Genomic DNA, 25,892 nt, shown 5'->3' with positions numbered 1-25,892 from the left:
GTATTTTTTTTTATGATATATTCATTATTTGAAACCCAAATTCAATTTCCCAATGCATACACACTTTTTTTTATATTTGAAATTTAGGCTGATCAACTTTATAAATATATATACCGAATTTTAAATATGATCAAATATTAAAAATGATATATACGCAAGATTGGTAACACTGCAATTCAAACACTATTCATTAGCAATTAATAATTAAAAAATTTATGAGTAAAATCCAATATATATAATATAAATAAGCATAAAAATATTTATAAAAGAATATCAAAGAAATTATTTTTAAAATCTTTTTAAAATTTTACTAAATTTCGTGATTGAATTAAATATAATTCTTACACCTACCACTCTAAATCATAGAGGGCATACCAAACATTCTTTTACACAATCGATATTTCAGACCATAGAATATAAAGTTCGATTTTTAAACATTAATCTATCGTATACTTCGTCTGTGCCATAACCTTCAAATTAAGTAAAATAAATTTTCGGAAGAGAATATGATCGAATAGTCAACAAAAATGGAAGAAACCGACGATTTGGAGGATAGTATAAAAATAAGTGCCAATGAGTTACTAGCTTTCCAAAGAGAATTAAAACAGGAGAAAGAACTTCTTCAAAAGATATTAACAAAAATTGATGATCAAGTACACAGATTACAGGTAAATATGATATTTAAAATTGTTTTTTTCATTCGTTTTAATACAAAAATTATTTTATATATAATATAAAATATTTAGGTGGAACAACTTCATTTATTGGGCTTAATGAACAAATCATTAAAAGGCACAACAGAAGACTCTTCGTGTGAACCTGAAAATGATATTCAACAAGACTCTACAAACAAATCATTAGACTTGTCTGTAGCATCAGCCTTTAAACATTTTGAGGAAGAAATTGAAGATGAAGATGATATTTAGAATGAATCATTTTTGTAACTTAAAAGTATTAAAAACTATACATTTTATACATACATTGTTATTAATAATTTTGTCAGTTTGATAAATTTGTTTACAACTGAAAAATATATTAATTCATTTTATAAATATACTTCATATTAATAAATTTCTATGTCTTAATATGTTTTACCTTATTATACGTTTTAACAATTAAATAAAAGTACAAAAACAGCATTAAATAAAAACCAAACTATTATTATTTCTTAAATCAAGGAGTTGAAGAATTGTCTATACAAATTTGATGTACTGGCAATGATAGCTTTCAACTACTATCGTTTCAGAGAATATGAAACATTTGTACTTAATTAGTGGTGTGTAATTTAAAATGTCTAAATATTTATATGCTTTACGATGGATGACCTTGTTGTCTTAAAGGATTTGCATCTTCAGTAAATGACGGTGGCTTGAATTGTTCTGCAGAGAGACGAGTAATAAATATTCCTACACCTTCTATTAAAGCCAATAATACTCCTCCAATAATTGCACTTCCAGCCATGGCTGGTAAACCATTTCTTGCTGCTAATATTCCACCTGTGGCTGCTCCACTAATAATGGAATTCCATGGATCTTCTTTTTTTCTAAGATGAACCAATGTGCAGTCTATAGTGGAAAACATACCACCCCATAGTGCAAAGTTTCCAGCAATAATAGGAGACTTTTGTTTAATAGCTGTAAGACTTCCTAAAACTCTTTTGTTTATTCCACTGGGTGCATTACGAAAACCTTTAATAGTTTGAAATACTGCTCCCCCAATGGCACCCATGGTAAATGCACCACCACAGTCATCTATTATACGCCATGGGCATGGTTCTCTTGCGTATTCTTCCATTCCTCAATTGATACTCTATATAAAAGAAATATTTCTTAATATTTAAACTCATAAAATAATAAATAATTTAATAATAATAATAAAGTTATCATTATTTTATTGTCTATATATATATATATATAACACATAATATATATGTAAAATAATCGATATTATGATATAATAAATTATATATATTATGAAAATATTACGAATAATTAGAAAAAAAAATTTAACAATTAATAAAAAGGGAGTGTAAATATTTAATCTATATGTATATTAAATTTTTTGATTCAATATAAAGTGCAATAAAGATGCTTATTAAAAATAACCTTTAACCACATAGTTTATTATAATTTTTATTCTGATAGTAATGTTTTTTTAATACTCTATTCATATTTATTTTATTCATATAAATATGTTACGTAAAAATAATGTATTTATATGTACCTATATAGAGCATAGAAAGAAATATAAGCAAAATAATGTATGGCATAAATGAGGTTATGTGATTAATTTTCGTGCATATTAAAATAACATGTGTATAACAATTCGAAATATTGACATACGTTCTTTAAAAATCTTATTCTCGTTACAAAAATAAAAATTCTTTACGTATTTACCATAAAATTCGTTTCAAAATTTCTGTTACCGAGGAAGAAAATGCCTCGAGCACGACACTGTGGTGAATGTAACTACGTTAATGAATTTCCATACAAATAAAAGTTTCTTATAATTATATAAAAGTAAAGAAATATTTAACAATTTAATACAATTAATAATTTTTCAAAAAATAATTCAAATATTTTTTTATAATTATTTCATAAAATCATTTTGTCTTTGCACTTTTCATAATTATACTTGAGTTCATTTGTAGAAATAATGTTTTAATTCCGATCCACATTGCGTGATATGTAATATATTTCGAAATAAAATTGTGTACAAACAGATTCTAATACACGCATATATTTCGTCATAAATAACCGTATAATCGATAATATAATTCGAACAATCAATGACAAGTTTTATGTACTCGATTTAAATGCAATACGGCTTGTAATTCGTTGAATGTTAGACTGGCAAACGTTTAAATGATAGTTTAAAATAGAATCAAGCGGACAATGTCCAAAAATAAATCATACTTTCTGTTAGTCCTGGATATCCAGTCGTTTTCTTTCAGGTGATAGAAATTTTCATTATTATAAAGAAAAACATCAATTTTTAAGACTTAACCCATTGTATCTTATCTCTTTTTGGTAATTAAAAAATTGATTTTATTAACGTACCTCAAGATTCATAGCTACGAATTCAGATATTAGGACTAAATTTAAATAAAAAAAATTTAGACTCCGATCGCGCGCATTACCCTAAATAAAATCAAATAATAAAAATATATAATATTACAATATTATTTTGTGCATAAGAAAATTGTTCGGCCAGTAATTTAGATAACAATGAACACAGTGAAAATATATTAGAAACGAATTCGTTTTTCCTCTGTTTTACACGCTACGTACGCATATGTATAAAAGTGACGTTTCTTGCAGATAAAAATGTCAGACGAGACGCTCAAATCGGTAATTGATCAACACTCCTATCTATCTGAATCGGCAACGTCCATAACAGATAATGTAAAAAACGAAACCGAGATCGAGAATCCAGCCTCGTTAACAGAGGAACAAGATGCACCGATACAAGACACGGAATGTAAGATATTGTATCAAACAGAAAGTGAGATCTTAGAAATGCCTATTAAAGAGATAAATCAGACTGTCGTTGAAGATGTAAAAGATGTTGACAGTGAAATCTCGCTTGTGGAAAAAGAAGAGAAGGATAGTGTAACAATCATAAAGCAGAATGAGCAATCGGTAAGTAAAAATGTATATTATTGAATTAAAATGAAATAATAAACTTGGGACGATTTTATTAATTTTATTTAAAATTTATCTTCCAGCCAAATGTTCAACAAACGTCCATAGGGGCAGGAGACACTTGCTTCGCTTTCTCGCCAAGACAAAATGAGAATAACGATGTTCAGAAGGTAGAAGAGAAAATATCATTTATCTCAGAGATCGAACAGATTAAATTAGAGGATGAGCAGGACACGAATGAAAATGAACTTACAATATTGAAGTTGAAAGATGAAGTTTCGGTATGAATAAAAAAAGATCGATCCAGTCTAAATCTTTTAAAGGTAATAAGCAATCGTGATAAATTTAATGAATTTAAATAATTTTTCTGTTTCCAGAAAGTGTCTATCGAGCGAGATTCTTATCAAAAACAATTTGAAAGCATGGAGAAAAAGTTAACCGAATTGCAATCGTCCTACGATACCTTGCTGAAGGGTGAAGGTAACGAGGCGATGCTTCGTCGGATGGTAGACCAGTTGAAGAGCAAACTTATTCAGACTTCGTTGCAATTAGAGGATCGTATTCGTACTGTAGCTAATCAAGAGAAACAGATTAGCGCATTGAACAGTCAAGTTGCTTCATTGAAAGAAGTAGAATCTCTTACTAGAAGTCTGTTGCAAATTCGTAACATGGAAGTAAAGCACTTGCAGGTAATGAATGTGAGATATCGGATCGGAATGACTATCATTTTTAAATTATTTGTGTTTATTTAATTATATGAACGTTTAAAATTTTTGGAGAAGGAGAAAAAAAAATTAATTTAATTCTTGTGCAATGATACAGGCAGAAGTGGATGACATGGAGGCTCGAATTTCAGAGGAACGGGAACGATACAATACAATGATTAATAAAATGGATGCTGCGGTGAAATTGAATGCGGATTTAAAGAAAGAATACGAGACGCAACTTTGTCTGTTCCGAGATTTACGAGAAAAATATGAGGAAAAGGTTTCATTGTTATCAGAAGAGAAACGGGCGCTTGAGGCTAATGTGCAGACAGATTCTAAATAAAAATATGCCTTAAATTGTTTTGTATTAAATTAATATAATTTGTATAAAATTAATAAAAATAGATAAAAGATAATTTACAGTTATATTTTTATTCTTTTTAACCAACTTTTTTTATTAAAAAAGGAACTAAGTTCTAAATATCAATATTTAACGTTTTAATAATAGTTATTAAAACATTATTTGTTATAATAAAATTATTTTAAGTATAATATATATAAAGTTACTATTACTTACCAACAGTTTCCGTGGTGTAGTGGTTATCACATCCGCCTAACACGCGGAAGGTCCTCAGTTCGATCCTGGGCGGAAACATTTTACTTTTTTCTATAAAAATAAAAGAAATAAAATAATATTTATATAATAATTAAATACATTAATAAAAAATATTAATTAAATAAGAGATATTTAATTATGAAACTTTTCTCAGGTACTAATTAATTTTTTATAATACTTAACAATAATATATGAAATACGAATTAATATTATAAATTATTTACATGAAAATAAATTGAATTATTGAACTAAATATATCTAAGAATTCAATTCAAAAAAAATCTTATATTTGCAAATCTTTATCGCAAATTCGCGGTAATTTCCAGACGGTCAATACTCACAAAGATACAACAAATAATAAGTACATATATACTTGACATATTTCATTTAAAAAATCGTACGTTAATCTATAAAATGATCATAGTAGTTTTTATTCGACTAACTTTTAAAAAAAATGTCATAAAACAAATTAACCTGTTAATCGAGCAAAAAACGAAGATAACTTGTCACTTGATTTGTCAATTTTTAATTCTTTTACAGCTTGAAACACATTATATACGAAAAATGCCACGATCGATTTGACATATATTTTCATAAAAAAATTTATAAAATTATTTTCGTGAATAATTTTTCTATTAATTATTAATGATTCGATACGCTGATATCAGCAAAAGCATTAATATTTACATCTAATTATTTATCTATCGATTTTTAATTTGTTAATACACACTTATTAATGATTTGGCTAAAATTAATTTGCCAATTATACATATCTATACCAGAAAAGTTTTTGATTAAGTATCAACCTGATGGACAGTTTAATTTCTACTATAATAATATAAATAATATTTCTAACAATAAGCTGATAGAAAAGGATAGAAAAAGTGTCACACTTAAAGATGACTTATTGACATGACTAACTCAGAAAGATAAATAAGGAAGAAAAAGAACATAAAAAAATCTTATCATAAATGTTATTCCCAACGGTGATTCCCAAATGAGTATTGGCAAACCTTGAACTCCTATGCAAATAAAGATTGACAAATCAAAAAATATGTATAAATACGATAGAAATCGCTATGTTCAGTATCAGTATCTTTTCATCCATAGAATTGGTTACGGGTTAACAACTATTATTAGGTAAGAAATAATTATTTTCTTAAGAAACACTTTGAAAAATATATAATCTATGATTTGAATAAAAATCACTTATTCTCTAATGATTGTTAAGTAACGATTATTTTCTTCTCTTTTGTTTTTATCCAGATAATCATGAAGAATTTTAGCTTAGCAATTCTTCTTATTACCTTTATAGTCGCGGTATTTGCCAATCCAGATCCGCCTACTCAACCTGTGGTAAGATCAAAGACATATGTTTGAAAAAAAAATTCTTTATAATATATATTTGATAATTATCGAATGTATTATAATTTAAACAGATTTAATTTAATTAAATTAAGATAAAAAAGTTGTTTTTATTCTAACATAATTAACGTGAATTTAAGAAATATGGTAATAAATATTTAAATATTTATAAATTTTGTTGAAGAATTAATAATATAATAGTATCCTGTAATAAATTTTATAATAATTTTTATGTATAGCGTTTTCGCCGTGAAGCTGAACCGGAAGCTGAACCCGGTAATAATCGGCCAGTATATATTCCACCACCAAGACCACCTCATCCAGTAAATATTTGAATATAAATTGTACTGCAAATTCAGTAATATCATAATTTTTAACGTTAAATTTTGTAATTTTTATCTATAGCGTCTTCGCCGTGAAGCTGAACCCGGTAATAATCGGCCAGTATATATTCCACCACCAAGACCACCTCATCCGGTAAATATTTAAATGTAAATTATATTGCAAATTCAATAATATAATAATTTTTAACGTTAAATTTTGTAATTTTTATCTATAGCGTCTTCGCCGTGAAGCTGAACCGGAAGCTGAACCCGGTAATAATCGGCCAGTATATATTCCACAACCAAGACCACCTCATCCGGTAAATATTTAAATATAAATTGCATTGCAAATTCAATAATATGACAATATTTTTTATTTATGAAATTTTATATTAATTTCCTATTAAAAATTATGAATTTTATATGTATTTAATCTTATTTTTTAGCGAATCTAATGAAGAATATGAAGCAATTCACAAATGAAATATCAAATATCTAATAAAATATTTTTAATTAATTCATTGTAAAATATTGTATTTAATGTTAATTTTAAAATAAAATTGATCTTATTATTGTAAAATCTATAAAATCTATAAAATTTTATATTTACCAATTATTCATATGTACATAAAAATTAGCAATGTATGTATATACAAGAATTATATTACTTTTATATCAAACAGTATTTTTATACAAGTTATAATTATTATATATACAAGCTTATTCTAACAAAACAACGACAGGTGCATCATCTTCAGTTTCTTCTTGCAAATTAGAAAAATCCCATAAAAATTTTGTTGATAATCGTTCGCTAAATCTTTTTGTATAAGATTTCAGACGTCCATCTAATTCAGAATTAATTTCAATATTTGCAAATAATTTACGTAAATTATGATAAATAAAATTATTATTAGCTACAATATCACAAAGTATATCTTCAGGTACATGCATTAATTGAATCTCTATTGCCTTCATAAATTCAACATAAATAGCGCGACGTTGCGAAATTGCACAATCAGCACCACAAATGAGAGAGACAAGTTTTTTCCAATGTTCAAAGGCATCAAGACTTTGTCCAACAAGAAAGCAGACAAATGTCAATTGTATTTCACCAATTATCTCTATAGGACTAGAAAAATATTATTAAATATAATAGAGTATAAATATCTAATCAAATATTTAACCAGTTGCTTACAGTGTTAAACCCTTAAGAATAATATCCAATATATAACTTGAATCCAAAGAATATTTTGTAATTTCAGTTGGTGATGCTCCATCTGGATATTGTTTGTTAGGTATTTTAGAAAGTCGAAGTTCTGTACCAGGTTTAGGTTTCATATCAGGAAGAAGTTCATCTTCTTTTTCTTCTACAGTAATTCCACTTCTTCTTTTTTTTGGTTTTGATTCTCCACCTCTTGGCCTTGTAGCATCAGAACAATATTCTAATTCTAAAGCTGATCTTACAAAGCTAAAATACAAAATTTATTAACAAAAAAATAAATATAATAATATTAACAATTAATATGTATAATTAACTTATGAAATTAACATACCCACATATAGGTGAACAACGTTCAACAAGAGAAGGAGTAATATGATTTGTTAATTCTTTCCACTGCTTCCATATATCATAAGGATAACATCCTAGAAATCTATCTAAATCTTTCAAATTATTCTTCAATCTTTCAACTGTCTCTTGTTCTACAACTTTAAATAAAAAATAAAATTATATTAGTAAAAAAATCTTATTTTTTTTTATGCTTTTTAATACTAATTATATTACATTATATGTATAATAATAGTACTATCATCATACTTTCTGAACTCAAATCTTCTTCTGTTGTATCCCAATGTTTAACTAAAAATTCAGATTTCTTAAATGTATGAAAAAAACCAACTTTTGGTTTTGCTTCTCCAAATTCATCTATAGCACTTTAAAAATAAATGTATAAAAATATATAACACTTTAATAATAAGATGTATAAATACTATGAAAAAGAAAAATAACAAAAAACTACTACAACAAACTTACCTGTAATGGATATAATGAAAGCCTGGTGGAATCATTTTAATACCTTTAAATTTATCTGCTGTGTTCCACGATTTTAAATCTATTCCAAATTCTGTGCCACTAGGTACATTTAATATAACTAACGTAGCACCTTCAAAAAAAAGTCTTTGTGCCAAAGTTTGATCCATTTCTACTCCTTCACTTCCCATGATTGGTTATAAAATTATAAAATTCGATTTATAATGATTAAAAAACTATAAACCGAATCTGTTTTTCTACATATAAATTTTATATGTGTATTATGTATATATTATTTATTATTCATATATCTAAAATAATGATTTAATATTTTTTTCATTTGATAATTACAATAGTTTCTGAAAATTGTATAAAACACGGACACAGAAATATTATAGCCATCTAATGGTGAATAAATGAAATTAGTTATCGCATAAAAATAACATTAGAAATAGAAAAATACAAGTTTCACGATTTTTTAACTTTCAAAAATTTAAATTAAAGCTTAAGTTTTTAAAAAGTTTGAGATTAATTATGTTTAATCTAAATATTCTCTTTAATAATTTAATTAACTTATTCAGAAAATTTTTCAGAAAGAACATAGTAGTGTCATCTAGCGGCGAACAGATTAAACTAATTGTCATATAAAATAAAAAATTATGAATTCTAAACTTCTAGGCAAAATTTAATTTTTAAGAACTTAAATTAAAATTCAGATTTTCAAAAATAATTTGAGATTAATCATAGTCCAATATTCTCTCTTTATCTATGATAATTATAAATTTTTAAATTTTAAAAAATATATCAAATATTTTAATTTTTTGTGTGACGAATATTTCAAAACATGATATAAAAATGTCATTTAAAGTTAGGTCTATTCTATACCTCATTTGTAATATCAGTTTTATAGTGAATCTAGGGATTCTAACCGTTACTGTAAACATTAAAACGACTGCCGGATAAACGTGTTTTTGATCGGCGTTTAAAAATATAAAAAAATCTAAAACAATACTAATTGTCATTTTAATTAACATGGATAATAATCTTCCAGATTTAAAAGTAAATGAAACTGCCAAAGTGAGTATTTTATTCTTAAAAGTTTTTTCTTTAAATTACATCTAATAATACTGAGTATTTAGGTTAGTTTAAGGTTATATCTAGATTTATAAATTTAATATTATGTTTTATTTAAAAAAAATTCAATATAAATTGAAAGTTTCACATTGCATTTTATATATGCAAATTTATATTTTAACTATAAATTAAATATTTTTCAAGGAGATTTTTTATTCATTATTATTCCATTCCCAAATCTTTTAGGTTTTAATCATAAATATTTATTTTATTGCAGGAAGGCATATCTGATTTAGACAAATTAACACAGTCATATTTGTTGTTAAAAAAAAGAATATCTGGAACTCAGTAAGTTATTTAACGTACTCATTCTAAATTTTTTTTCCATATGCAATACTTATTTCAACTATCTTTTTGATTAATTTATTTATTTTCAGCGAATTAATTAAAAGATATAATGATAAATTAAAAGAATGTGATAGATTAAAACAAGAGGTAGATACATTAAATAAACAAACAAAAGAAGTAACGTGTAATTATAATTCTAGTTTAGCAAAAGTTATTAAATTAGAACTTGTAAGTAGAAAGATATGCATATTTGTAAAATGTTTTTTTTTTCTGGATAATGTTGTTACATTACTTAGAATTATTAATATTTAATTTATAGCAAAATACAGAATATAAGAAAAACATTGAAACTTTAACTACACAAGTAAATGATCATAATATAAAAGCATCAGCTGATCAACAATACATACAACAATTAATTTGTAAAATAAAAGATACAGAGGAAAATCAAAATGACAAAATAATGCAATATGACTTAGAAAAATCTTCACTTCAAGGTATGTTATAATGCAAATTTAAATATTTTTTTTGAAAAAAAAAAAAAAAAGTTCATTTCTTTTTGTAGTAAGAATCAAAGAATTGGAACAGGAATTAAAAATTGTTAAAAAATCATACGATATGAAAATGAAAAAAATAGAAAAAAAATTATCTACAGAATGTGAAAATAGTAAGTTAAATAAAATTAAAAATTTAATAATTAATATGATAAATGATAATATTAATATTTTTAAATGATATAATCTGATTTCTTGTTATAGAAACAAAATTAAAAGATGTTGGAATCAATACAACATTGACTAAAGATATAATAATACAAAAACCAGAAGTTACTGAAAAATCTGTACTAACCGACGAATTTTATAATGTCAAGAATGATTTATATCCTGTATTTTGTAGCAATTGCGAAATTCTATTAGAACCGCCTCCCCTTGAAAAAATATGTAAAATTATGAGCAATTCATGCCCAAAATTGATTGAAAAAATCTCATCTCCATCAAAAAGATCTATATCTCCTATAGAAATATCAATAGGTAAGATATTAAATTGTCTAATGTGTAATAATGGATTTAATAATAATTTTATATTTATATACTTTTAGATATAAACAATGAACAATATAAAACAGAAAATTTACCGATATTGTCAGATACTTCTTCTTCACATTCACAAAATCAGAATAGTCATATAAATTTCAATTCTACAAATTTATTACCTCCTCATACAGTTTCATTAAATCATACAGATTATTGTAATACTTTTTCTCCAACATCAAATTTAATGAATCAAAGTGCTCATTATATTGAATCGAGATCAATTAATTCTTTGTCATTAATAAATTCAAATAAAACTAATAACAATACTTCTTGTGCAAATATTGTAACAACAGATTCCTCTTTGGCGATTATTTCCTCATTACAAAAGAGGATTGATACATTAGAAAAGAAAGTAAAAAGAAAATTGAATAAAAAAAAGTGTGATCAGAGTAATAATTGTTGCCATAACCATTATCCAAATACTCTGTCCATGTATGATATAAATAATTCCATGCAATTCAATTTCATTGAATTATGGAAGAAAATGATTGATTTTTCTGAAAATAAGAAAAGAAAAAACATTGATGTGCACAAGATATTGAAAAAATACAAATTATCTCAATTAAAACGTAAAAGATTGCAAAGTACATATACCAATTCTTGGAAAATTGAATCAATTGGAAAAAAAATTGAACAAAGTCCCGTTCGGAAAAAATCTAAAAAATGTAAATATCGATATTCTTTACTTTTTAATAAATCGGACAATTCGTTAAATAGAACTAAAGATTTAGAAAAATCAAACAGTGAATCTGATGCAGACTTCGGTGAATTTAACGATTCTAATAGTAAAACAAATATTAATTCGGAATGTGAAAGCATATCACATATAGAAAGTTCTAGTTCACTATCGAATTCTAATAATACAGATATAAATGAAATTGAAATAGAAACAGTACAAAATACAGTTGAATGTAGTAAATCAGTAGGAGGTGAAACTGACTCAGGAATATTATCGGATTCTATTGAATCTAATAAACTAATACAACTTGAAACGGATACTGAAATATATTCGGAATTAATAGAACAGAAAAATGTGACAGAAATCAAATCTTCCATAGAAAATGCATCAGATTCTATTGGAAATATTAAACTTATAAATGAATTTCCAGTAAAAACAGTATCGCATATGGTAAAATTTATCGAACCAATTGAAAAAACTAATACTTTAGATATCTCGTCACAATTCGATAAAAATATCCAAAAAATTGAACATACAAATATATCAAAAACATCACAATGTGAAGAATTTGTGGCTCAAATTGAAACAAATAATTCTAATACACAATTAGCGAGGAAAAGAAAAATAAGTAATTTTCGTGAAATAAAAAAAATCAATAATCGTCAAAAATTGTTGAAAAAATTAAGAAATTTAAAGAAACGCAATAAAATCACGAATTCATGTCAATTGTTGACATCAAAACATCGAGATTTGAACAATTATGAACATGAAAATTCTAATATATCTCAAAAAAAAGATTCTAATATCGAAATAATTAAAGAAGATGATTACATACCTAAAAAGAAGTCTCGTATTGCACACGTACCTAAAATTGAACATGAAAAACTAAATGATACTTTGCAGTTTAAAAAACAACTAATAAAAGATATAGCAAACACTACTAATTCAAACAAAGTAAAGGAAGATAACAATGAATTACAGGAAATTGATAGCAATAAGATAGAAAATTCTCAAACAATAATTTCAAATATACATTCTAAAAATACAGAAAATGCAGAAGATAGTTCTATATTTGCTCATATAATAGCAATTTCTGACATTAAAAATTCATTAAGTACTGTAGATAATAAAAATTCATTCGAAACAAATACGAATAATTGTAATCAATCTGATACTGTATTCAATAATATTGACTATAATTTGAAAGAAACAATTGAACAGAATGAGATAAAGACTGAATCAAGTAAATATAATGAACATAAATATGAAAATAATACTTTAAATATAAAAGAAATCAATAAAATGGATAATATGAATGAAAAAGAATTGTTAAATTCTAATAATAAGTCTTCCACTGATATTTTAGAAATAAATTATGTAAATGAAAATTTAAAAACTAAAAAAATATCTAGCGATGTCCTTGAAAGGGAAGAAGATTTTAGTATAGAACATAAAGTGAAAATACATGGCCCACTTACACATTTGAAAGAATATATTGATGAAAATAAATATAAAAATAAGAAGAATGATTATAAAAAACTTGTACATGTTTTTCTAATAACAGGTAAAATTATTTCCATCAACTGATTATTAAAAAAGTATGAAATTCATCGAAAATATGTTTTATTTATTTTAGATAAATTCGTGAGGAAACAATTGCAAAGGCTTATAGATAGTGATTGGCATAATTCTATACATTGGGATGTAATTGAAAAATTAAAATCTACTTGTAGCGATCGTATTATAGCAAAGTTAGTATTATATCATATTAACAATCAATTTTTAACATGATATATAACATATATATATATATATGTAATGCAATTTCAGAGGAATTATAGATTTCTTAAGTATAGATCAAGAATGTAATATAAATTTAGATAAAAACCATACACCACCTGCACCATTAATGTCAAAATCACAACAAAGGATATCAGCATTATTAGTTGATTTAGAAAAGTCAAAATGCATGGCATTTCCATTCGTTCAGGCTGGAATAGAGTATAAACTTTTCAGACTTAATCAATCAATAGAGGTTCAATTTTTTCTCTATTATTTTAAAATTATATAAAATTAGAATACATAATTAATTAATTTTATGTAATTAATTTTATGTTTAGAGATATGCTGTAGAATCTCTTGCTAGAATGTATACAGTTTTAGCACGAATTAAAAAAGATCGAGAAAAAATAAGAATATTTTGTTGCGATGCTTTGTATTGTTTGGGACTTAATGCGATAATTATTTTATACACGGTGTTCACTTGTTGGCCAGAAGTATTTCGACAGAATAACGACGTAAATACTGGTGGGTATAACTTTCTAAATAATTTTAGAATTAAATTTTTTGTTACGATATTTTAATCAATTACTATTTGTTATTAGAATTATTGCCAAAATGTATAGCACATCTAATCTTGATACAACAAGGTAAAGATTTTCCTAAACTCAATGCCTTAAAAAACTTGGTATCAGTATTCTATAAATATCAAATGATGTTATCTCAAGATCTACTCAAAGAACTTCTAATAGCATTTCAAGGTGAGTAACAATTATAATTAATATTAATATTTTCAATTTATATAAATTTATTTAAATAATTATTTGATTTGTAGAAAAGTGTTACGGTGAAGTAGAAACCGCAATTATACTTCTTGCAAAAAGAGAAGGAACTGCATGGACGTACAAGCATATTATCAAGGGTGCATTGTTATCAATGATTATTAATAATAAATTTCCCAGTGCGTATCGAGCATTTTGTCTTCTAGGTAAGTATTCTATATCAAATTAACAATTTCATTAATTTGATTAATTATAATTTAATATTTAAATTATAATTTTTATTATAAAATTTGTAATTATAGGCAATCTCATGCGAGTATTTCCAATAGAAGATAAAGATAATTCAGTTGGTGAAATTGTAGAACAGTTGTGCGATTTAATTAATTCTGGTGAAGGTACGTTTTTATTATCTATTTTATTTATGTTTAAAATATAATATTAAATTGTTATTTATAATTAGGATCGGATGAACAAAAAGAAGGGGTTGTATCGGCATTATTAAGCTTAGTAAGACATAAATTTGAAGAGGTGACGCGGAATACGTTAAAATGGAATTCATTTGTACCATTGCATGATCGAACGATAGAACAGATCAAAGGACTATGTAATATGCGTGATATAGATTTCTGGAAGTCTTATTTAAGAAAGAACAAATTATTATTGAATTCTTAGAAAATGAGTAAACTTAAAGTATAGTTTTTCTAACGAATAATGGAAATCGTGTGATATTCATTGTAAGATAATTTATATTAATTAAAATTTTGTTTTTTTTTTTTGTTATTTTTCAATAGGTTAAAAATTTTTTCTTTAATATTTATATTATGTTAATTTTGAATATATTTGGATTTTTGTTCGTTAATCTTCTTAAAACTTAACATTAATCGTGGCAATAATCGTTAGTTTTCTCCTATTTTTTCTAATTTTTTTTTTTTACATCAATCTAAAAATAATGCAAAAACAATACTTTTCTTGTTATTTCTATTTATATAACTTAAATTTTATCGTAACAAACTGACTTTAATTTTAATATGTAGTTCCTTCCTTTTTATTTTCTAAAGTGTACAGTACATTATATGCGTAATTTTTTTTTTTTAAATTAAAACATTACTGTATTATGTATGTATATATTACACACGTCGTATAGAAGAGCATTAGGCTCAAATTAATAACATAATTTTGATAAACCAAAGAAGCAATTCCATACGTGAAATAAGCAAGCTTCCACAATATCATTTGTGAGGCGTTTCATCTATACTTAAGCTTTTGTGTAAATGTTTTTATTTTGAATTCTTAAAAAAGAAAAAAAAAATTAGAAACAAAAAAAAGATCGTTTTGTTATATCATAAAATAAAAGATTGATTTTCTATGTTTTGTCTTTTGAATAATAGTTTCCTTATCCTTCTATATTCTTTGAATAAAAATTTTAAATAGAATAAATTTCATTTATATAACATTAATAAAATAAAATAAAATGAAATGAAATGAAATATTAAATTTGAATATTTATAAAATAGCAGCCTATCAAACATATCAATTTAAAATTTATTTATGAATATTAAGTAATAATTTATATAGCTTATAGATTTCTTGTCCGTAATTATTTCTTTGATGAAATTTTAAAGATTCATTTTGTCAAATCTAAATGAATTGAATTCAAATATGAATTTTTCCTATTTTAACTTATACGATGATAGTTAATTTTTGTCATTAAACTACTTACTTTCCACAAAAACTTTTTAATTTCAAAAATTGCATAGTGTCATTTGAGATTAATCAATTTTTTGAATAATTTATCATTAATACACTAATTTAAACGCGAATTTAAATATACTTTTTGACATGCACAAATTACCAATTCATGGCAATCGAATCTACGGTACCGGAAGTAATATGTAGTTAAATTTCAAAAATAATTTTTAAATATATGTATTTTTTTTTTTTCTCCGATGAAACTTTCAACTATGTTATATTTTAACATTTCTTTTTTTTCTTTCAATTCTTTTTTATCTATCTTTTAATATATAATAAATGTGTTTTAAAGTTTTATAAAACTATATTTAGATACTTATTTTCCTCACGTATTGTCATCTAATCGCAAGGGAAAGGAACGCGGAGAACAGTGGCGCAGCCTATGGGACATCGATCAAGAATGGCGGGAAAATATTCAAAAAGGATGATAAGAGCAATATGAACATACTATATGATTTCGCTTAATTTATACTATTTAACCATTTCGGGAAACAAGATTACAAGTTTTTATTCCTCTTTCAATATAATAATAATCATAATAATAATAGATAATAATAAAAATAGATAATAATAGCAATAATAATAATAGAAATAATAATAATAATAGAAATAATAGCAATAATAATAATAATAATAATAATAATAATAATAATAATAATAATAATAGTAATAATCAACATATCGTAAGCTTCCATACGCAGAACACGCTAAGATAATAATACATGTACATGGTTTCTTTACAAAAATAATAACAATGTTTCGATGCAACATTGCGGATCCGGTGATCAATCTTTCTAGCTAAATGACACTTTAGCAACATTTTTATTTTTTTATTTTTTTTTTTTCTTTCATTTTTTCTTTTTTTTTTTTTCCTTTGGATAGACAACTCTCATATATTAAATCCCCGTTATCATTTTCGTTCATTCATCCTCAACCGTTCGAAATGTTTCCTTTTTTTTTTTTCTTCCTTCCTATTTTTTTTATATAAAGAGGACTCACACGCGTTTCCGCGTACGGGCCACATCTTATCTCCTGCCAATTTTCTCCCTCCCCCTCCCTATCTCTATCCCTCTACACACTCCCCTCCTATTCATCTTTATAAATAAACTACCTTTATTTTGTCAGTTAATCGACATTGTCTTTGGTACATTTACAACGAACAGCGTTATATCGCGACAGAAAGTACGGATTTGGTAATGTCGGACGGGGTACCTACCATCCGCCGTCATATTAAAAAAAAAAAGCGCACGCAAATTCACGAAGAGAAAAGAAAAAAAAAAAAAAAAAAAAAAGGAATTAATAACGAAATCGAATTTCACTTTGGAGATCTTTCGCGCTGTCCTCGGAGCGCGAAGATTTCCGTCCGGAAATTAAAACAAAAAGAAGAAACTAAGGGGGAGAAAAAAAAAAAAAAACGGAAAGAAAAAAAGAAAGGAAAAACAGAGAATTAAGACGAAAAGCGAAAGGCGCAAACGAGATGCAGAAAAAAAAAAAAAAAACAAAGATAAGAAAAGTATCGTTGAAGATCGGGTTACAGGCGGCCAAGAAGAAGCGGAGAGACACACAGCCGAATTGTCGATCGGAACAATCGTCCTCTTCCGCTGCGAATTTCGCGGTTCCAGCGTGTTCCGGGGAGATCGATTCCGATCGACCCGGCCAATGAAAAAAAAAAAAAAATCTCAAACCAACTCCCAAGGAGGATCTCTCTTCTACGAGACGAGACCTCGGTGACCGTCCATCACCCGAAATGCGAATGGAAATCGAAATTTCTTTCGAATCTGTCTTTTCAGCTGTTTTTCTTTCTCTTTTTCTCTTTCTCTTTTTTTTCTCCTTTTTTTTCCTCCTCGACCGAATACAACGTATCCTTCTCGCGTCTGCTTTTTTCCTTCCCCTCCCGCCCCTCTCCCGCCCCGCCCCTTCCCTCCCAACCACCCTTCCCCCCCCACTCTTTTCTTCGTCTTGATCTTCGCGATACACGCGGCCACGGCGCTGTCTGATGTACTAAAATGCCACCACTGTCTACGCTTAAACGGTCGCTAAAAAGTCACCAGGCCCGAGTCATCGCTCTCGACCTCGACTTTCTTTTCTTTTCTTTTCTTATATCCCCCCCCCCTTCCCCTCCTCCCCCCCGTCTTCATATTAAGTTAATCTCTATCGACAATTTATCAATGAAAAATGACAAAAATTAAAAAAAAAAAAAAAAAAAAAAAAATTCGCCTCGATCGATCGGTTGCACTTAAATTGAGAGAGATTTAAAAGCAAAAAAAAAAAAATATATATATATATATATACGAAGACGATCGCGTCGTCGTGGAGCAATCACTCGGACGTGACAGAGTGTTTAAGTTGTTTTTTTTTTTTTTTTTTTTTTTTTTTTTTAAAGATGCTGAGACACTCGTAATCTACCTATGAACGTTTCCTACGTCGACGATCGTAACATTATTAAGAAGGCCCCCTCCCATTGCTCGACGATCATCGGACGGGTTCGAGTAACAGCTCGAACGTATGTGTCGTCTCGATACGATCGAAATCGCGATTGATTATTAAAGAGGAACAGATAACGATCGTTCGGAAGCAATTACTCGAATTTCATCCTTTCGAATTGTTACGTGTTTTTTCGCGGAATTAATGTTTTGTCCCTGTTGATTGATTAAAGAAGACGAATTGTAAAGAAAGAGAGAGAAAAAAAAAATGACTTCTTCTAAATCGAAGAACAACGCAGGAGGGACCTTCTTTGTCGAACACGCACGCGAGCTTCCTTCTTTCATCGAGTCACGCGCGATTTTTCACAGTTAAACTCGCGTCGGAAATTGCGTGCTTTTCTTCGTTTCCTTCTCTCTCTCTCTCTCTCTTTTTTAAATATAATATATATATTTATATGTGTATATATATATATATATATATACTATATCATTCTTGCTTTTTTTTTCTTCCTCTTTTGTTCGTTTGTTCGTTCGTTCGTTTTTTTTTTTTTTTTTTTTTTTTTTTTTAATATAAATAATAATAAGTGCGTGTCCTTAAAAGATAACCGTGTTAACCAAATAATAACGCGAATAGCGATTAAGGAATAAACTGATTAATCGTGATCCGATGATAATAATAAAAGGAGAATAATTAAATGATCGTAACTTAATGAATCGTAAATTAGTAAGTTAATGATGATAATAATAATAACCGTGACAATTAATTAAAGGGGGGACATAGAATAATAATAATAATAATAGTAGTAGCAGTAGTAGTAGTAGTAGTAGTAGTAGTAGTAGTAGTGTAGTAGTAGTAGTAGTAGTAGTAGTAGTAGTAGTAGTAATAGTAATAATAATAATAATAATAGTAATAGTAATAATAATGTAAGAATAAATTAGGAACCAAGTACAAAGTTACGAGAGAAGTAAGATTGGGGGGATAATTAAATTAAGAGTTTTTTTCCTTTTTTTTCTTTCACGCTACGATTTCTTCACGTTAATTAGGACTATTTATAATAAATTACACCGTACGAATTACGAAGACGGCCTCGTAAACCGTGACAAAATAATAATAATAATAATAATAATTAATAATAATAATAATAAAAATAAAATAAAATACACTTTAGGCCACCTAGCTTCACGCGTTTCCCGTCTCGAATTCTGCCTCTTTTTCTTTTTTTCCTGAATTCCACGCAATATCGTAATATCGATTATATTCTCTTCTCTCGTTCGATCGGCTTCCTCGATACCTCGAATCCTCGATCTAGACGAAAGAGAAAAAACACGGGAGACGAAAGAAACCGGGAGGCTTTGTCGGGTCATGATCTCGCGCGACACACGTTTTAGACACTCTCACGTTTTAGACGACACGAGAAGGGGAAAAAGAAAAGAAAAAAAAAAAAAAAAAAAGAAGAAGTACGATTTGAACGACTATTCATCTTTTCCGTACCTTCGAAAGCGTTTGGAAGCTTGTTCACTCCACGGCACAGTATCTACAAATGTACAAATCAGGATCGACCATCCCATTCGATATATCGTGCTTCTCCCAGAAACTCTCGAGATGGCGTCGCGGTGGCGTCACGGATGCCATTTTCGATTCCTCGATTCCTCTCGAGACTCGAAGGAAAAGTTTCTTCGCGACAACATCGTTCGTGTAACATTCTTTTTCGAAAAAGTGCGCACCGCCACTACGATGAATCTCTGCCAGACTCGTCTCCCGATGAAATTTATTCGTCAATGGTCGCCATGAAAGAGGAATGGGAAACCAGGTTAGCGTCGTCATAATTGTAGTTTGTTCGCTACAATGACTCAATCGCTCGTTGTATAATAAATTTAACACGGGGGACGAGTCGGCTGGTCTTTATACATATATACATATACATATATATATATATATATATTATCCAAGATAATTTACTATTTACAAGAGGAGAGGCAAGAAACAGAGATACGTGGCATGACGCTTCTCGTCGATTTTTTTTTTTTTCTCGTTCCATCCAACGCCACCGCGACTCGTGCATAGTGTAATTATTAGGATTCGATCGATCCTCAATCGACTCTTTTTAACCGAACGCTACTTAGCTTCTTTCTTGCTAGATTTGAACACGCCACCGAGCAGAGATACCATCCTCGAGTCCCTTTTCCGTATCTCTGTCACACGCGAATTTAAATTAAGTTACACAGTTGTGCGGACGAAAATGATACATACATACATATATATATATATATATATATATATATATATACTTAAATTAGATTTTCAAATAAATAATTACGTATGTGTTGTTGAACGAACATTTTATAGTGAGAAGAACACTTTCGAGTTTTTTTTTTTGTTCTCTAATCACGTCGCGGTTCAACGTCGAATTGTCGCTATGCTCGATTTACTCGATATACATATATATATATATATATATCGTTTCATCGAACGAAAAACGAACGATATAAAGGTCACGATTTTTCACTTTTTTAATCTCCTCTCATCTTGGACGAAGGTAATATACGCTCAACGTAATTTGCATTCTGTTAAACTGCTTTTGGTATATATGTGGTATAAGTGACTCGTTCTATTTTCCATGTTTCGATGGAAGAGATTTAACTTTGTGAGAAACTTTTGTGTGTGTGTGTGTGTGTGTGTGTGTGTGTAAAAAAGAAGCGAACGAAATCGGACGAAACGGAGAACAGGGTGTGGGAGGGAAAAAAGAAGAAGAAAAAGAAAAAGTAAAAAAGCAAAAGTGAAATCACTCCCCTCCCCCCTCCATGCGGGAGGAAAGCTTATTTCCGCGCGAAGGAAATTTCCTCGGTCGAAGGAAAGATCCGAGGAAAGGGGAAAAAAAGAAGAATGTTTCTAGGACGTGGCAACGTTTCTACTTAGCAAAATATGGATTATTTCGTTCGAAACTTAACTGGTACGTGTTATCTTAATAGCGATGCTAAATATAACGTTACGTAATTATTCTCCGGTTATTATTGTCTGTTCTAAACTATATATCTCGTATCTCCGATAGGAACAAATTATTTTACGCTTCTCCTTCTCCTTCTCACGTTCGCGCTAAATGTACTTCTTTTCTCTCTCTCTTTCTCTCTCTCTCTCTCACTCTCTCTCTCTTTCTCTCTTCACACCTCTTTCTTTTTTCCCCTTTCTATTAAGAGAGTCACCTATTCAGTAGTAGTTAGAGGCTTTATTTTTAAGCTTCCCTTCTTTTCTACTTTCTTGTCCTTTGTTCTTCCAGCTGTTCAGGCCCAGCTATTTAAAGTTACGTACTTCTTTTTTTCAGTTAATCCTACGCTCTTCTAGATCTATCTTGTCCTCCCCTGATCATCGATCCCGAGGATCCCGATCCACGTATCGATTTATACAGCGAGTAGATCGTTTCTTTTTTTTTTTTTTTTTTCTCTTCCTTTTTCTTATATATCGATATATATATATATATATATCGGCCTTCTCCGATGCGAACGAACACGAGGAGGAGGCTCCTCCTCCTCCTCCACCTTCTCTTCTTTTTCTTCTTCTTCTCTTCCTCTCCTTTTTTCTTCTTCTTCTTCTTCCTCTCTCTCGGTAGAGAGAACAGGATAGATTCGAAAACGACAAAGGCTCGCTTAAATAAGAAAAAAAAATTCGCGGAAGAGTGTTGCTGTTTGGTGGTCGCGTTCACAACGGATTTTCCTCCATTTTTCTCTGCCTGTATTTCCACTCTAAATGCCCGCCTAATAATCGCGAGAACGTGGTCCATGGACGGAGACAGATAGCAGAGGTGAAGGTGAAAGTGATTCTTTTCCCCTTCCGTGTCGACGACGTGTCGGTGTCGGTGATCTCTACGGGGGCCCAGCCACGAAATGTGGGGGACGCCTCGGTTCGCCGTGTCGTGGAATTATCAGGCACCGGGTATCCTTTTATCATTGATTCGAACGCTTCCCTTCGCTGATCGACGCCATTCTCATTGACTCCGCTTCCGGACAGTTCCATCCGGGCATTCTCGTCTGCTCTATAGCCGCCTGTCGATATAGAAGAAATTGCATTATTATTATTATTCAAACAACAAATACTACTCTTACTTCCCTAACCTCTCGTTCAACGTAATGATATTTAAGCTTACTTAAGATTCAAAGATCTGTGGTCACTGTGCCGTTTCCCACAGACTTTTTTAAAATTTATTCATTTGTGAAGGTGAGAGAAAGTTTATCAGATATTCCAGATCATCCTCCACCTTGCATTATTTTTACATTATATTTATATATTGAATTGTTTTAACAATAAACGAGAGACACGATTGGAAAATTAGAAATTATTATTTGGTACTTTGAGTGACACGGCTATTATCAAGGGAATCGTGTTCAAAGTACATCGCGTACGTAACAAAGTGATTCTCTCCACATTTTTTCGTTACAATTAAAAATCGATATAAGCGTATTGTATTGCGTTTACCGAGCTATTGGGATTCTTGGTCATGAAGATCATGAGGGAGCGGCTACGGTTGCTGAACGGCCTCAACTCCGGATCTCGGCCAGGACCATCCACCGTGTCGACGCAGTTACTGTTGGCATGGAAATAAATCGTCGAATGTGAAATTCCGTCCATTTGCCCGACTATATAATAATATACAATGTTATTCATTCGCTCGAATGAAAACATTGACTCGAACGACATTCGATTCGACAGTCGAGTTTCAGTACGATCGAGGAAGAGGAAGGACAAAAAAAGAAAAATGGTTGCAAGTTAGATTATAATTTTGCATCTTCGTTAGATTAATTTCCGATTCTGCCTAACGCTTTAATCAAAATGTCCAACATTGTTCGCGAAAATGAGAACGAAACGAGAGATCGGATCTCGCTTTTCGCGATATTACAACCAATTACCGTTTTCGATAAATCGTTGTGTAATAAATTTTTTCAGATTACACACAAATTACACACACCTCGACCGCAATTCCTTTTGCTTTCGCTTACAGTGGATGTAAGCCGCTATGCAAATGATAACGACCAGGAATACTGCTATCGTGGCACCGCCGGCGATGCTTGCTGTCTCCAACATTACACGTTGCCTGGAGGCTGTAACGAGAAAAAAAAACTTTGTTGTCACTTTCTTCGGTCGCGCGCGCACCCTCTCCTGCCCCCTCTTCGCCTCTGCTAACCGCAACGCTCGCACGTTTCGAGAAAATGGACGGTTAAAAGGAAGGAGGAAGGAGAAAGAGATAGAACACATTGTAACCGTGAGCGCGTTATAACACGCTCGACGTTTAATGGCTGCATGGACATCGCCTATATACACGCGTATATAAGAAACGTTCTTCCAGAATGGAATAAGACGAGCGTGCGGGAATACAACGGAGAGAATACTTACGTAAATAGGAACCATCTAAATCCTTAAACTCGCATCTCTGCCCGATATAACCGTTGGCGCATCTGTAAACAAATTATGTATCCCATTAGATCGGACACTACCATACATTGGTACAGTGGCTACATTACATTAGATATTAGTCTATTAGATGAACGCGAGTTCGCAATTATTGGATATATACTTTTAGACTTTGGTGGTCTTAGGTTTTAGACTTTAGTATTTGGATAGAACGTTTGTCCAACACGTCAATTGGATAATCGATGGAACGAATTTTATTAAAACTCGTGCGTTATTAAAGAGCGTTCGCGGTGCAGGTGTATCAACCGGATAGAAGAGCAGAGCGGAATGCATATGGCGGGCTTTATTGTTCGAACGTGGCACTTCCGTAAAACGCGGCAAGAAATCCAGGAAGCTATAAAACCTACTCTTTAGGCACGGAACGCTTTTAGTATCGGGCATTAATCAGACGGGTACGCGATCGTTCCACGACCGCCCAATTAGTACGCTCTTAATTATTATCAAAAAAGAGAAATAAAAATAAATAAAAAAAGGGAGAAAACACGAGAGAGAGAGAGAGAGAGAGAGAGAGAATTGGAAGGAAAATAATGAGAGATAGGGAAGGAAAGATTATTGGTTTGAAACGTATCATCGATTCTGTAATTAAAAAGATTCTCACGGTCGATTTCGTCGAACGGTATCCCGCCAACGATGATTCGCCCTTGGAGCGGAATTAATTAACCGAAATCACGGCCGAGATCGAAGAAAGGAAAGATTTCACGGATTAATTGAAACCCGTGGCCGTCGAATTAACGAGAGATCGACACGCTCAATTGTTCCCCGCCGACGCACGAATGTGTACACCGCTCGTTTCGAACAACTCGAATAAGGATCAGATTTTTTCCCGAATTTTTTCCAGAATTTACGTGAAACGAGGAAGAATATTTTTTTTTTTTTGTAAAATTAAAAAATAAACAAAAGATCGCTCGAAACTTTTTGAACAGCGCGATGTAATAAGCGCACCGCCGTAGCTCTCGTTTCAGCAAGCCGTTCATTCTTTTCCTTCGCGGTGCCGCGAGCACTTGAGCAACAACGCTTCCGTTACTCCCACGCAACGAAACGTTAACTCTTTTTTGCCGTATTTTCAGCTCGAGATACCGGCAAATCGTTCCGGAAGGTATCTATCATCGATCGATGTCGAGGTCTCCGATACTTTACAATGGCGACAATTTTCACAATGGATGTATAGGAGAAATTATATTACGTGTATGTAATAAAATATATTATTTTTCATTTCCAACACTTCACAACGTTTCTCACTCGCTTTTCAAATTATTATACACGATGACAAAGAGTGGCCTTTTTTTTTTTTTTTTAGGTTATAAATCGATCGATTCGTGTGATACGATAATTTTGCGCGATCTTTTTCATTTACAATACAATGCGACACGAGGAGACCATCCTCGACGTCGCGTTATAATTAAACGCGGATCGCTTGGGAAATCTGCTCGAAGGCCTCTTGATTAGATCGATAAACTGCGCGCTGAAAGTAAGCCACGGTACGCCACGATCATCGGATGAATATTCGCTTCGTTCATCTCGCGCGCAACAAATTTTCTTATCCTTCGAAACGAATTTATTCGGATTTGTGTTCAATTCCGGATTAAAATTCGAGTATAAAACCTGATCGTTCGTTTGAATAAAACTGAAAAATGTGACGCGTCGAAGAATGGTATACTTGGGTCAGTGATCTTGTTAGGAAATGTCATCCTCCTCCTCCTCCTCCTCCTCGTGACGGAGGCGCGCGCACGACGCAACGCAAGAAAGTGGAAACGTTTTATTATCCACCACTTTCCACCGAAGGAATTTTCTCCGTCCGTTTCACGGAATCCTCCTGCTC

The 25,892-nt window shown here is 29.8% G+C and overlaps 7 protein-coding genes, 1 long non-coding RNA gene and 1 other non-coding gene across 12 annotated transcripts in view; 6 read left to right on the top strand and 3 right to left on the bottom strand.

Annotated features, from left to right (window-relative positions):
• The first annotated feature begins 366 nt into the window (after positions 1-366).
• On the top strand, positions 367-1,085 carry LOC100872942 (uncharacterized). The gene is made up of 2 exons (XM_003697809.4): positions 367-668; positions 747-1,085. The coding sequence occupies exons 1-2, from the start codon at positions 528-530 to the stop codon at positions 924-926; spliced, it is 321 nt and encodes a 106-aa protein (XP_003697857.1). The 5' UTR covers positions 367-527; the 3' UTR covers positions 927-1,085.
• Positions 917-5,013, bottom strand: LOC100872823 (mitochondrial import inner membrane translocase subunit Tim17-A). 2 transcript variants are annotated; one of them, XM_031919410.2, is made up of 2 exons: positions 4,929-5,013; positions 917-1,809 (listed from the first exon to the last, which is right to left on the bottom strand). In XM_031919410.2, the coding sequence occupies exon 2, from the start codon at positions 1,792-1,794 to the stop codon at positions 1,312-1,314; it is 483 nt and encodes a 160-aa protein (XP_031775270.1). In that variant the 5' UTR covers positions 1,795-1,809; positions 4,929-5,013; the 3' UTR covers positions 917-1,311. The 2 variants fall into 2 exon arrangements, with proteins under 2 accessions (XP_031775270.1, XP_003697856.1); XM_003697808.4 differs by lacking the exon at positions 4,929-5,013 and adding an exon at positions 2,397-2,560 and having other exon boundaries at positions 1,140-1,809.
• On the top strand, positions 2,421-4,767 carry LOC100865405 (tropomyosin). 3 transcript variants are annotated; one of them, XM_003697828.4, is made up of 5 exons: positions 2,421-2,953; positions 3,321-3,641; positions 3,728-3,925; positions 4,022-4,333; positions 4,467-4,767. In XM_003697828.4, exons 2-5 carry the CDS (start codon positions 3,327-3,329, stop codon positions 4,692-4,694), a joined length of 1,053 nt encoding a protein of 350 aa, XP_003697876.2. In that variant the 5' UTR covers positions 2,421-2,953; positions 3,321-3,326; the 3' UTR covers positions 4,695-4,767. The 3 variants fall into 3 exon arrangements, with proteins under 3 accessions (XP_003697876.2, XP_086767619.1, XP_086767618.1); XM_086911493.1 differs by having other exon boundaries at positions 2,452-2,519; XM_086911492.1 differs by having other exon boundaries at positions 2,894-3,029.
• Positions 4,934-5,006, top strand: TRNAV-AAC (transfer RNA valine (anticodon AAC)). Its single transcript has one exon. It is a non-coding gene; the product is annotated as a tRNA-Val (tRNA).
• Positions 5,014-6,055: 1,042 nt separating the features above from the next.
• On the top strand, positions 6,056-7,244 carry Apid1 (apidaecin 1). Its single transcript, XM_086911495.1, has 6 exons — positions 6,056-6,107; positions 6,234-6,323; positions 6,572-6,655; positions 6,738-6,809; positions 6,892-6,975; positions 7,102-7,244. The coding sequence occupies exons 2-6, from the start codon at positions 6,240-6,242 to the stop codon at positions 7,108-7,110; spliced, it is 333 nt and encodes a 110-aa protein (XP_086767621.1). The 5' UTR covers positions 6,056-6,107; positions 6,234-6,239; the 3' UTR covers positions 7,111-7,244.
• On the bottom strand, positions 7,225-9,286 carry LOC100872583 (protein AAR2 homolog). Its single transcript, XM_086911491.1, has 6 exons — positions 9,036-9,286; positions 8,688-8,941; positions 8,472-8,587; positions 8,209-8,362; positions 7,851-8,123; positions 7,225-7,784 (listed from the first exon to the last, which is right to left on the bottom strand). Exons 2-6 carry the CDS (start codon positions 8,873-8,875, stop codon positions 7,376-7,378), a joined length of 1,140 nt encoding a protein of 379 aa, XP_086767617.1. The 5' UTR covers positions 8,876-8,941; positions 9,036-9,286; the 3' UTR covers positions 7,225-7,375.
• Positions 9,287-9,319: 33 nt separating this feature from the next.
• Positions 9,320-15,806, top strand: LOC100865162 (uncharacterized). The gene is made up of 14 exons (XM_086911488.1): positions 9,320-9,761; positions 10,036-10,106; positions 10,196-10,334; positions 10,426-10,603; positions 10,672-10,773; positions 10,865-11,137; positions 11,206-13,443; positions 13,516-13,630; positions 13,710-13,914; positions 14,000-14,186; positions 14,264-14,419; positions 14,494-14,646; positions 14,743-14,835; positions 14,901-15,806. Exons 1-14 carry the CDS (start codon positions 9,717-9,719, stop codon positions 15,110-15,112), a joined length of 4,167 nt encoding a protein of 1,388 aa, XP_086767614.1. The 5' UTR covers positions 9,320-9,716; the 3' UTR covers positions 15,113-15,806.
• A 3,344-nt stretch (positions 15,807-19,150) lies between these two features.
• Positions 19,151-25,892, bottom strand: part of LOC100864419 (uncharacterized) — a 48,306-nt gene continuing 41,564 nt past the window's right edge. Inside the window, exons 4-7 of the mRNA XM_086911479.1 lie at positions 23,996-24,057; positions 23,571-23,703; positions 23,081-23,189; positions 19,151-22,650 (exon numbers count right to left, since the gene is read on the bottom strand). Coding sequence (XP_086767605.1) covers positions 22,552-22,650; positions 23,081-23,189; positions 23,571-23,703; positions 23,996-24,057 — 403 coding nt within the window. The 3' untranslated portion in view covers positions 19,151-22,551. The remainder of the gene's footprint in view (positions 22,651-23,080; positions 23,190-23,570; positions 23,704-23,995; positions 24,058-25,892) is intronic.
• LOC147657103 (uncharacterized) lies at positions 20,213-25,292 on the top strand. Its single transcript, XR_015293128.1, has 2 exons — positions 20,213-20,423; positions 25,141-25,292. It is a non-coding gene; the product is annotated as an uncharacterized LOC147657103 (long non-coding RNA).

Source organism: Apis florea, unplaced genomic scaffold (genome assembly GCF_048593485.1).
Source record: "Apis florea isolate Af1SG1 unplaced genomic scaffold, ASM4859348v1 contig_32_pilon, whole genome shotgun sequence".
Classification (NCBI taxonomy): Eukaryota; Metazoa; Arthropoda; class Insecta; order Hymenoptera; family Apidae; genus Apis; species Apis florea.
The sequence above is the reverse complement of the archived record's forward strand: the minus strand, read 5'-3'. Positions and strand labels throughout refer to the sequence as shown.